The sequence below is a fragment of the Colobus angolensis genome, unplaced genomic scaffold (assembly GCF_000951035.1).
Source record: "Colobus angolensis palliatus isolate OR3802 unplaced genomic scaffold, Cang.pa_1.0 Scaffold21, whole genome shotgun sequence".
Lineage (NCBI taxonomy): Eukaryota > Metazoa > Chordata > Mammalia > Primates > Cercopithecidae > Colobus > Colobus angolensis.
The window spans coordinates 4309273-4321556 of NW_012115266.1; the positions used below are offsets into that span (position 1 = coordinate 4309273).

A 12284-nucleotide genomic window follows, 5' to 3' on the forward strand; every position below is an offset into this window, starting at 1 on the left:
ATTTCTGTATTTTTCGTAGAGACAGGGTTTTGCCATGTTGGCCAGGCTGGTCTGGAACTCCTGACCTCAGGAGATCCACCCGCCTCAGCCTCCCAAAGTGCTGGGATTAAAGGCATGAGCCACCACACCCTGCCTAATTGTAATTTTTTTTTTGTAGAGACAGGATCTCCCTATGTTGCCCAGGCTTGCCTCTAACTCCTGGGCTCAAGCAATCCTCCTGCCTTGGCTTCCCAGAGTTTTGGGATTACAGCTGTGAGCCACCACTCTCAGCCATCATTAGCTCTTTTTTGGGTGGTGGGGGAAGGGACTGCCCCATTTTCCTGTTGACCTGTTGAACTTCAAGTCACTGAAAAAACCTAAATTGTTTTATAACTTTTTGTTCTATTGTAAAAATAATATATATTCACTATTAAAAAAAAATGGAGCGGGGAACAGTGGCTCACACCTGTAATCCCAGCACTTTGGAAGGCCAAGATGGGTGGATTACCTGAGGTCAGGAGTTTGAGACCATCCTGGCGAACATGGTGAAACCCTGTCTCTTACTAAAAATACAAAAAATTAACTGGGCATGGTGGTGGGTGCCTGTAATCCCTGCTACTCGGGAGGCTGAGGCAGGAGAATAACTTGAACCCTGGGAGCCAGAGGTTGGAGTAAGCTGAGATCACGCCACTGCACTCCAGCCTGGGCGACATGAGCGAAACTCCATCTCAAAAAATATATATATTGGAAAATATTCCAAGATAGAATATAAATCTTAATGGCACTTACTGTTGTTGTTTTTCCCACCCTGCACTTGGTTGTTTAGTTTTTAGGTATAAAAATAGGACTCTCCGTTCATCCTTGATAAGGCCATCTGGCTACGTCCCCCAGCTCTCCTGTGTCTCAGAACCTCGTATTGTTACCAGTTCTCGCTGGCACCTAGGCAGGACTCAAAAAATGCCTACGGTGTGACTGGCTGAATGAAGAGGCATCGGCTTTAGTGGAAACAGGGATGCCTTCCATCCCGCTCCTGGCTTCACTCCTCTCCCCTGGTGTCTGAGCCCACTTTCCTTCCCTGAAACACCTCCTCCTCTGTTCTGCTCACATCCTCCTGTTCTTCCAGCCCAGCTGCAGACCCACCTCTTCCAAGAAGCCTTTGTTCTTTCTGATGCAAAAGACTGCTTTGGGGTTCCATAGTGTTTGTAGTTTGGCCACACGATTTGTTCTGGGTTAGATGATCTCCTCTCTTTTTCCCAGTCAGCAGAGCCCTGTACACTTCTCGTTTCCCTCACAGCCGCCATCCAACAGAGCCTGGAGAATATTCTGGGCCGGAAATGTGACTGGCCCCGCCCTGCTAGGGAAGAGTTCGTCTGGGTGACACAGGGCACAGCACCCACCTGAGCTCATCTGAGGCATGGGAGGAAGTGCAGAGGCTCAGAGGGAGCCTCTTCCGCCCCTCCACTGCCCCCGCTTCCTGGAGGCATGTCCTGCCTCCTGAAATTCATGTGGTGGGCAGTCTCTGGGCTCCCAACAGCGGGGCTGCACGTCTTGGGATAGGAAATGGGATTGAGTTGGCCTTTCACAGAGAGTTCTCTCTAGATAAGATAAATCCTTCATGCCCCGCTATTTAGAGTCAGAAGATGGGTTAGGGCCCTTTTTAGTCCTGTGGGCTGACTACAGGGAGCCTTGGAAAAGGATGTCTTCCCTCACCTCACAGCGCCTAGTACCAACCCTTCTCATGCCTCCTGGAACAAGACCAGTGTCCCAGGCCTGTAGCTTTCTTATCCATCTGGCCAGGCCATGGTGGAAAAGCACAAACTGGAACTCAGGGCCCCCAAAGAGATCAGTCTCCCAGAGCAATCATGGTAAGCGACAGGGAAAGCCAGACAAGCTCCAGATTTCCTCCTAGTTTGAGTTTCCTAGAGGGACCCTACGTCCCCTCCTGCTTTCTCCATCCATAGCATGAGCAGAGTTCTTGAGCAGAGCCTGGGCCAGGCCGGGCGGGTAGCATCCCAGCTCCACTGCTGGTCCGTCGTGAGACACTGTGTCAGCTGCCCAAATTCACTGTGCCAGGGTGGGGGTGGTCACAGAACCTGCCACCGAAGCGAGTTGAGTCAAGTGAGCCAATACACGTAACACACTTCTGAGTGTGCCTGGCACAGCACAAGTTCTGTGCAGGTGTGGCCGTCCCTCGGTGCATGGACACAGGTGTGGCCGTCCCTTGGTGCATGGACATAGGTGTGGCCATTCCTAGGTGCCTGGATGCAGAGTGTGGCTGTCCCTAGGTGCGTGGGCAGAGGTGTGGCCGTCCCTAGGTGTGTGGACACAGAGTGTAGCTGTCCCTAAGTGTCTGACCGCAAGTGATGTGAGCTTTGCACCCTCTTTGGGACTGTGGCTCCTCCTATGGTCTAACCCTGAGGGGGCTCCTGGTAGGCCAAGACTGGATCCCTGGGTGACTACATAAAGCCTGGTGGTCTCAGCCTGGCAGAGGCCACCAGTCAGGATGCAGGGTGGTATGAGGCAGATGGACAGAGCCCAGGGGACCCCGCTGCTGCCACTGCCGAGAGCAGTGATTGCTGAACCAGGACTCAGCAGGCAGTGACTGTCCGAGGCCCTGGGCAGGTCACTTAAGCTATCTGGGCCAGGCTCTTGTCTTGACCAGGGCCTCCCCCCGGTGACCGAAACGAAGAAAGGTTTGGATAAGAATAGTCAATCGTTTCGATTACTTCTGTGCCTGGGGAAAGAAGGGCCCATAAGACAAAAACATCCAAAACACAGAAAACATTAGATCTCTAATTTTAATAGTTGAGAGGAAGGTTATAAAATAAAACAGACAACACAGAGCTTCACGACGGCCTCAGATTGGCAGTCAACCCAGGGATACAGAAATGTAAACAAACAGAGCTTGCAGATAACATTATTGTGTGCTGTGTAACTTTCAGAATACGGCAGCTCCCCAGACACTCTAAAGTCAAGTGAAACACGAGTTTTTAGAATCAATCTATACACATTTCAGAGGGCAGTCCAGGAAGACGCCTTCCTCTTAGGTCAGCCCAGGGCTGGGCCCGAGCCTGAGCCCAGGGAAGTGCAGACACTACCCATTTTGGGCAGGGGAGGCCAAAGTGGTTCTGCTTCGGGCGGGGTTTGGCTTCAAGGGGCTGACCTGCTGGCTGTGTTGTGGGGACCGCTTTTGCATTTGCCTCTGGCAGGCTGGCTCTGACCCCTGCCTGTCTTTCCCTTTGGCCCACAAGACACACACCCCTTTATACCCAGAATCCCTGTCCCAGCTACAGCAAGGGAGCCAGCCAGCCAGCCAGGATGGCTCTCCCCACAGGCACTCCAAACGCCAGCCTGGCCAGGTGAAGAAGTCAGAAAAAAGGCAACAGATACAATTTGATAGCCATCAAATCCTCTCCTCCCTCTGGAAGTTTCTGAGGTGCTGGTCGTCATTCTGCCCCATTTTTTGCCACTGTGCTAGGCTTTTGACTCGACCGAGAAAACGGCCGGCCTTCCAGCCTGGCCCTGCAAGAGTGTCCTAGTGCTTCAGGTAGTGGATGGGCATCAGCATTCGTCCCACCTGCCTGCCCCCTAAAGCCCTAGAAGGACACACCCTCAGCATCAGGCCAGCTCTCCAGGTCACTGGGGCTTGCCTTGACAGGATGTGCAGGGCAGAGCCTGGAGGGAAGAGCAGAAGATGCCACGTGCTGTTTGCAGGAGCAGCCATCCAGGGCACCGCTGGAGGAAGATCTTCCAGTGACTGTCTCAGCCCGTACAAAGAATGGGGGTGGGCTGGGGCAGCCCCTGCCCAGAGCCAAGGCACAGAGGAGGTTTGAAATGTCCGGGATAAATAGAAGCGCATGGGAATGGAGAAAAGCCAGCTCCATCCCGCTCTTAAAAACATCGCCATTGGCACCAAAAATATATTAACATCTGTACATTTGTCATCTTTAAAAAAAAAAAAAAGGAAATAAAACCTTCTTGGCACCTTGCAGTTTAATTCTTAGAAATGAGGTGATACGTGGAAAGACTTCCTGTGCGTACACATGCACGCACAGAGCAGTGCATACACACAAGCACACGCACACACACGGCTGGGCACACACGTGCGCCTCTCCTTGCCAGAAGGACAGAGCCCTCCAGAACCCTGAGCATTAGAGGAAGCCCTGCCAGGTGGGGGATTCGCTGCCAGCCCCCACCACGGTTGTTTGCAGAGGTGCCCTTTGCCAGTGCTTTTGACTCTGCTGTCCACTGGGGACCTGCAGCCCCTGCCCTGTGCTGAGAGGCGGGGGGCAGTGGGATCCTAGCTCAAATTTCCTCTGGGTAGGAAGTCCTGCTGCCAGGCACACAGTGCCTGTCTCTGTGGGCGGCTGCTTCTAATTGAAGGCAGCCTTGGCCTCATCCCATCTCCAGACATAGGCACATCTTCTCAGGCTCAGAGCAGCCTCAGCCCATAAGTCAAAAATGCAAAAATGAGCAGAGGTCATTGCTGGGCCTGAGTGAACACGTGTGCCCAGAGGGGAGACCAAGGCACGGGGGCTCCAGTCCTGATCACTGGTGTTCGGGTGAGAGGTCGCAGGAGGGTGGGCTGGCCAGGCAGCTGGGAGGCACCCCTGGACCCTCTCAGGGCCTCTGGGAGCACCCCCAGGGCTCGAGCCACTCACAGGTGGGGGCTGCCCTGCAGCAGGGAAGTGACGGTGTTCTGTAGTGCCACGGCCACCTTCTTGGAGGTCTTGCGCAGCAGTGGGCTGTCAGGGTGGTGCTCCTTCAGGTGCAGGACGTGGCCCTCCTGGCTCTCAGATGTGCAGCCACACTCCTCACACACGTACAGCTTGGCCCGCCGCTCCTTGTACGCGTACTTCTGCTGCACGCCATGGATCTTTTTGAGGTGAGACTCCAGAGAGCAGCGCTGCGTGAAGGCCTTGTCACACAGGCTGCACTTGTAGGGCCGCACGCCTGCGGGGAGGACAGGGGCCAGCATCAGAGACCTGGCAGGGACTTTGGAGGCTGTCGGCTGCTTCTGGACACAGAAAGGACAGGACCCCTGCCTCTCGGGCCAAGGGATGAACGGAGGCCTGTCCAACACCAATTTCCCGAGTGACTCTCAAATCAAAACTCCTAACTGATGAGCTCAGGAGGACTTTGGCCCTGAGCTCCGGGATGCCCTCCCAGGCTGCCCGTCACCCCGGGAGAGCAGGGGGTGCTGGGCTTTTCCCGCACGGCCGCAGCCAGGCGGATCTGGCGTGCTGCTCCCAGCCATGGGCTTCTGCTTACCAGTGTGAGTTCGGACGTGTCTCTTGAGGTCGAAGGTGTCATTGAAGCCCTTCCCACAGTATGTGCAGAGGTGCCTCTTGACGTCGTTGTGACACTTCATGTGGCGATTCAGCATGCGCTGGTAGGTGAAGGCCTTCTGGCAGATGTGGCAGGTGAACAGGTCTCCACTGGGACTGTCCCCAAGGGTCACCTGTGGGTGAGGACAGCATTGCTGACAGACATCCAGAAGTTGGGGCCACAGGCCGGCAGATTGGGAAGACGTGGATGCCAGCCCCCAGTGCCCCTGAGGAGGGTGGTGCCCACCTCCCAGAGGCCACAGCTCTGTGCCATCTGCCCGGAGATCGGCACTCCTCTGCAGAAACCTTGGCCCAGGTCCCAGGTCATTCTCTGCCTACATCTCATTTGTGCCATGTGTTACGAGCTGGACGCAGGTCTACATACACGCCCCGGCCCTCAGAGACAGCGTGCGTGGCGTTACCTTCATCTTGGTGCGCAGGAAGCCAGGGTCTCTGCTTTGGGGGTCTGTCAAGTGTCCCATGTCTTCAGAGGGCAGCTGGGCCACCACACAGGGCCCAGGGGCCACACTGTAGCTAGAGTCTCGAAGGCTCATGTTCAAAGCCAGGGGGCAGGAAGGGGGTTCGGCCACAGAGGGCTCCGGCTCCCGGTAGGGTTGTGGTGGGCAGAAGCCCAGGCTGACTGGGGAGAGAACAGATAGGTGAGGGGCTTGGTAGAGAAGAGAGGATCCAGCGGGGTTTCTGGAAGCTTCCCTAGCCATGAGACGGCTGGAACCTGGAGACTCCGTCCCTCCCATCGCAGACATGTGGCAGAGCGGGGCTGCCCCGACCACCACTGCTGTACCGCCCTCCGGCCCTATTAAGGTAATTGCAGGTGATGCCAGCCAAGCGCCACTGCCCGCTGAGTAATTTGTGTCTTAGCGGAACTGGGAGGACCGAATTGCCCTGCCAATTATCCCTCAGGAGTTGTCTGCCTGCCCCACCTGGGCCAGTCCCTCTGAATGCCAGGCCTCATCCACTCTCCTACAGGGACAAAGGGCACTGGGAGCCGGAGCCCTCTGTGGCCGAACCCCCTTCCTGCCCCCTGGCTTTGAACATGAGCCAGTGGAGACCTTCTGCCCAGGGACAGCTCTTGGAGCCGCATCAGAATGGTCCCCGGTGGTCTGGACCGCTCCAGGCCTCTCCTCCGACAGATTTGGCTGCTGGTCTTGGGGGTGTGGGTGGTCCTAGCCCTGCTTCCCACCCCCACCCCAGCAGGCCAGTTCCTGCTGTTGCAGCCCAGGGCTCCAGGCTCTCCACTCCCAGCTGGTCCCAGCTCTGCAGGGAAACAGGCCAGGTGGGTGGAACAGGGAGGAGGTCAGGGAGCCGCAGGTGGATGCAGCCTAACAGTCTCGGCGGCCTGCCCAGGCTTATGCAACCCTCCCCCTCGGCAGGACCGCTCGCTGGGGCATGTCGGGCTGGGCTCCCTCAGCAGCGGCAGCACCGATACCTGGCAGCCCCTGGATGCAGCCACGCCCCATGGCAGGCACCTCACACCGAACGGGCCAGGGAGGCTTGGCTTCAGAACCTAAGCCCAGTGCTGACTACAGAGGACCAGAAAGAGAGCACTCTCGAGGGACACAGAGAGACAATTCTCAAAGCCAACAGAGCTGGAGCAAATTTTTCAACTTAATATTTTTCTTCCAAAGAGCCTGAGCTCGGTACTTGAAACCCGTAAGCTAAGGACATCCTCCAAGCTTCAGAAGGAAAAATCATGAGGGGCCTATGACCTAAAGGATGAGTGAGCTTCTGAGGGAGGCTGATGTGGGATTGCAGAAGCAGGAGCATGGCCCCATGTACCCTGCCGTCCCGCGGCCGGCGAGGCAGAGAACGGGCAAGGGCCCAGGCAGGAGGGCTGCTGCCCCCACCTCTTCTCCCAGGAGGACAGGGACATGGGGGAAGCAGAGGAATGTGGTTGTGGAGCAAGGGTGCGTTTGACAGTGCTGAAGTTTCGGGAGAGGCCCCAGCTCTCGCCCCCTCAAAATATAACAAAGGTCTGAGAGAGAAGAATGCACCCGCCGCCGCCCAGAACCCGTCCTGCAGGCACTGGCGTCCGTCTGTCCGGGGGCCTTTAATGGGCCACCTCATTCTTAGGGTTGATTCACCAGTGCCTGACCCAGGCCTGGCCTCTGGGCTGGCATTGCACCTCTCTCTGAGCCTGAGTGTCGGGGTCTGGCTGTCTACCCCGGCTTGTTCCTCTGCCACAGGAGCTGTCTGGCTGGGGGTGGGCAGGGGCGATGGTGAGCTTCTCAGGCAGGCTCGCCAGCTATTGGAGACCTTGGCTGAGAATTCAAAGCTGGGTGACAGTTTCCATTTCTCAATCCAGGTGGAGACAAACAGGAACCCCTACCCTCCTCTGCCTGTCAGTACTGCATGGTGTGAGCGCGATCTCCCAGCCTCACCACAGCAGGAGACAGCAGGTGAGGGACAGGCTGAGCCCACAACGGGGGCTGCCCTGGGCTGCCCTGCTCCACCAGAGGGGAGGCTCATGGTTAGGGTCCTGAGATCCATGCATTTGTGAGGAGACCTGTGTCCTTTGCCCGCCTCTGCTGTTCCACACAAACCTGGCCGAGCTGGTGCTGGGAGACCGGGGCCAGAGAGTGGGCCTGCCTGCTTTGGCTCTTTGGTCCACCTCCACCCTGAGTGAGGGGCAGAGGAGGCTGCATGGGCGGCCACCCGCCGCCAGGGTGGGGATGTTTGCCTCATCCCACCCACCCTGCCAAACCTGTCTCCCTGCCACCCCCATGAGCATGTCCCTCCTGCGGCCACACACACAGGGAGTGCGCACTGGCGTGCCACCTGGCACTGAGTGTCGCTGAGTGGCAGGAGGCAGGAAGCAGAACTGGTTGGGCCCTGCTTGTGGTGCTCTCTGTCCCTAATTAGATGTTTCCGGCAAGGCGGTGGCGCTGTGACCACTCATCAGCCGCCCACAGCTGTGGAGTATGACAAGGCCAAACTAGCCTGGCCCTCTTCCTACTGCCTGGGGGCTTATGGGTCCCCTCCTACTGGCCCAACTTGCCTCTACCTGGACAATGTTGAGGGCCAGGCCCAGAGCAGAGGCACGCACACCGAGGGACCATGTCCAGGGCAGTTGCCCATCAAGGCCTGTCTCCTTCCTTAGCCTCTGTAAGTCCTCCATCTCTTGGATGGAAAGCTGTTGGCCCAGATGTTGGGCAAAGTGCCAGATCCCCCCATCCAAGGCCTCAGGACAGGGCTGGGCACGAGGCCTGTCCCTGGCTCTCTGGAGAGAGCAAATGAAGCAGATGCAAGAATGACCCCCTCCTAGGCCCCGCTGACCACATGGGTGCTGCCCCGGAACATGGGGGTCAGCCCAGTTCTGAAGGTGAGACGGGGGCCCAGCATGTCAGCACAGTGCAGCTGGTTTTCAGCAGCCTTACACCCTTATCAGGAAGGGCTGGTGCCCCCGTGCCCATCTCCTCTGTTCCCTGTAGGTCAGCTAGCAAATCATCCAAAAGGACCCAGCACCAGCCAGAGGCAGGCCAGCCCAGAAACGCATGGGCCAGTCTCTGCGCCTTCTGTTTCCACTGTGAACTTCCAGAAGTTCCTTCAGACAGTATATTTTCCCTCTTTCCCAACCACTTTTCACTGGGTATCCACAAAGAAGTTAAAACTGTGCCTTGGCCCTCCTGCCAGGGTGCCCGCCCAGAACAGTGGGGGCAGTGCTTCCTGTTTTGGCCCCCCACCCAGCCAGGCATAGGCCCAGTGTCCCTGTGGGACTCCATCCAGGACTTGTTGAAATGGCTGATGATACAAAGGAGCCCCGACTTCACCCATGGCCAGCTTCCCTCGCCATCCTCCCTGCGGCCAAAGGACTTGCTTGCCCTCACCTGTTCTTTCCAGGACAAATCATCTGCCAGGTTTCTGCCTCAGGACACCCAAGCTCAGCACAGACCGCCTAGCAGCCTGGGTGACAGGATCCCGGGGGACAGGTAGGAGTCTCATCTAGCTGGCTGCCTAGGCCCATCCTGCTCTTCTGTCTCTGTCCACTGTGTGGCTGTCCACTCTCCCAGCCCCACTCCCTGGCAAGCACAGCAAACATCTCCTTTGCTGCCAAACACGGCCCAGGAATTACTACAGGGTAACCATTCCATTGGAGGCTGGAGTTCTCCCCATCCTCACCCCCGACGCATCCTCGGGCCCCAAAGCTCACTCTCAGCCTCCCTGACCAGCTGGAAAGAGATCTGCCCAAGTGCCCACACTACCTAGTGGTAGAGCCAGGCTGGGCTGCATTCCTTGAAGGAAGCTCCAGTGTCCCACCGCCCAGCCTGCTGGCCTCCCTGAGCTCGAGTGTCCACCAGGCTAGTGGCAGAGCAGACCGTGGCCAGCCCAGTGACAGAGAGGAGGCTGGGAAGCCTGGAAGAGGCCTTGACTCCAGCTTCCAGTCTGTCCTCAGGTGCCTTCCTGACCTGGAGATTTCACTCAGCAGGGGGTGGGGCTCCGCTGGGGGGTTGGGAGAACCAGCTTCAACCCTGTTCCTGGAGCCCTTCCCTGGTCAGTCCAGGAGGTAGAATTTACCCCCTGGGTACAGGTGCCTGGGTTTATCCTCAAGGAACCAGGCATTACTCCCTGTCACTCCAAGTCAATACTGACATAACAAAGGAAGGCGAGGGGAGGGCAGTTGTGGGGGGGCGGCAGTTCAAGGTGGCTTCCTAGCCAGTAATCCTTTCAAGTCTCCAGGGCGCATGCATGGAGCCGTCTTCACCTCTTCCCAGGGGAAAGATTCTGCCCTGGGAGTGAGAAGCTCTAGAATTCTACCTGGGGGAGAGAGGCTGATGTGATTGTCAAACTGGGGCCCTGGAATCAGTGCTGTCGGGCTGGGGCCCAGCACCTCTGGCCAGAAAAACCTTCCCCCCTTCCAGGTGGTCTCTGGGAGGCTTTGAGGGTCTCAGAGGAACCTGACAGGAAGGTCAGAACTCAAACACTCCCACGTTTCTGGGCCCTCCACTGGAAATAGGGTCAACGCTTAGCTGGTCACAACGTTCCAGGAATCTGTGAGGCGAACGGAAACGTGCCCAGCTGGCTCTGGGGTCATGGTTGGCTGGTGATGGAATGGCCCAGCCAGGGGACAGGCCAGCACAAAACACACCCCCACTCTCCAGCCATCTGAGGCACCCGAGCGTGGACTGCGGACATTCCCTTTCTCATTGCCAAAAACTGTGGGAAAACTCTTCAGTGGGCCACATGGCTTTCAGAGGTAAAATTAAGTTCTCTATCTTCTACCCTTTACTTGACCCACAGGATTCTCTCCTTGCCAGAGGGATGAGGACAAATTCTCCCGTCATCCTTGAGATTGGACTCCCATCACACATCCTGGAGGAGCCTACAGAGAAGCCAGCAGGTCTCCCTCACCTGGACGGTGGCAGCCGGTGGCCCAGACCACCCAGAGGCCCTCCCCTGCACCTGATGGGACAGACCCTGGGGCATAAGTCTCCCCTGCCACTTCCACTGTGGTCACTAGAACTGTGGTGGAGAAAATCGCTAGGACACAAAGAAGTCAATGATTTCAACAAACGGAATTTCTTTGTCCTTTGTAAAAGTCAACACATGATCTGTTACTGATTGGGATGTGAAATAAAACTAAAAATAACAGCACACTGAGCCTGGCTCAGAGCTCAGCTCACCTTTACCACGGTCCAAGTTCAGTTTATCAGATCCCAAGGAGCAGCTAAGCAGCAAGTCAAACACAGGTGAGGGCGGAAGGCGGAGTGGGGAGGGGCTCCGGCCCTCTGCGTGCCCCCACAAACCCCCAGGTAGAGAACCAGCCAGTTCACCAGGGATGGTGGCCAAGCAAGAAGCTATAAACAGAATCCTGAGCCCACACCCTAATCTGCCACAGGTGAGGAGGCCACTCACGTCCCTTTTTGCCTCAGTTTCCCCAATGGGGTTATCAGGATCTTCTGGCACATTCCCTTGTTTTAAGGAACTGTGAAAGAGGGGTCCCCTTGAGATCAGGTTAAGCTGTGAAACAGCCTGCCAGCACCACAGGCCACAAAGACCTCACCACACTATCTCCAACAGCTGATTCAGGAGGGAAACTGAGCAAGAGCCCTCACAGGGCCCCTCACTGCTGCCCTCATTTCCCCACTTTCCTACAAGGCCTGGGGCGGTGCCAGGGAGTCTGCAGATCAAGGGTCAAAGTCAGTTGGTTAATTACTCCCCCCTCCCCCCTCAGAGGGGCTGGGCTGGGCGTTCAGAGCGTCCCCGCCCCGCCCCCAAGGCCTGGGGAGGGGGCGTTCGGAAGGAAGCAGGCTTTCTCCAAAGACTTTGTTGGGGGTTGGGGAGGACAGAAGGGGTAGGAGTGTTCTTGGGGCGTTCAGGGGAAGATGCCGCTGGAGGAAGAAGCAACTCGGGTTACTCATTCACAGTCGACGCTGTCTAGGCGTCTGCCAAAAATAACTGGGTACACCAGCTTCCCCGGGCCTGGCCCCCCGCTGTGGGGTGGGCTCCCTTCAGCTGCTTTCTATGCAATTGTGTCCTCCGCCAAGGTGAAGGAAGTGCGTTTCTAGCAGACGTGAGACCCGATCCCACCTCTGCTTTAAGGGCAAGAGGGGCGCAGCGGGCGCCTGCCCTACCGTCTCGGCGCACTGCGCGGGACCAGGAGCCAGAGCCCAACGAAAATTTGGGGGCCCACACCCCCCACCGGCTCGACCCTCACTCCGACCCGGCCACCAGTGTTGTCGGGGAGGAGGAAGGACCTGTGCGAGCGGCTGGAGCTCAGAGTCTTTTAACACAAATCTCGGCCGAAACTCCAGCTCGCTCCCAGCCCCCCAAAGTGGCATCGCTCCAGTGCCCTCCTCCCGCCTCATGCAAATCCCGGTTTTCTGGATTTACGACGTCGGAGCCGAGGGTCGCCTGAGCGGTGACACACCCCGCTGCCTCCTCTGTCCGCGGTTCAGGAGGTGGGGGGTAGCGGTTCCGCGCCCCCTAGGCCCTGGGAGCGGCTCCGCTTCCACCATGCAG

General features: G+C 57.4%; 1 protein-coding gene and 1 long non-coding RNA gene across 2 annotated transcripts in view; one reads left to right on the forward strand and one right to left on the reverse strand.

Annotated features, from left to right (window-relative positions):
* Nucleotides 1-2758: 2758 nt before the first annotated feature.
* Nucleotides 2759-12284, reverse strand: part of OVOL1 (ovo-like zinc finger 1) — a 10102-nt gene continuing 576 nt past the window's right edge. The window contains exons 2-4 of the mRNA XM_011942481.1: nucleotides 5729-5946; nucleotides 5251-5440; nucleotides 2759-4932 (exon numbers count right to left, since the gene is read on the reverse strand). Of these exons, the coding sequence (XP_011797871.1) occupies nucleotides 4637-4932; nucleotides 5251-5440; nucleotides 5729-5946 (704 nt within the window). The 3' untranslated portion in view covers nucleotides 2759-4636. The remainder of the gene's footprint in view (nucleotides 4933-5250; nucleotides 5441-5728; nucleotides 5947-12284) is intronic.
* LOC105512150 lies at nucleotides 9147-10950 on the forward strand. Its single transcript, XR_001001817.1, has 2 exons — nucleotides 9147-9253; nucleotides 10563-10950. It is a non-coding gene; the product is annotated as an uncharacterized LOC105512150 (long non-coding RNA).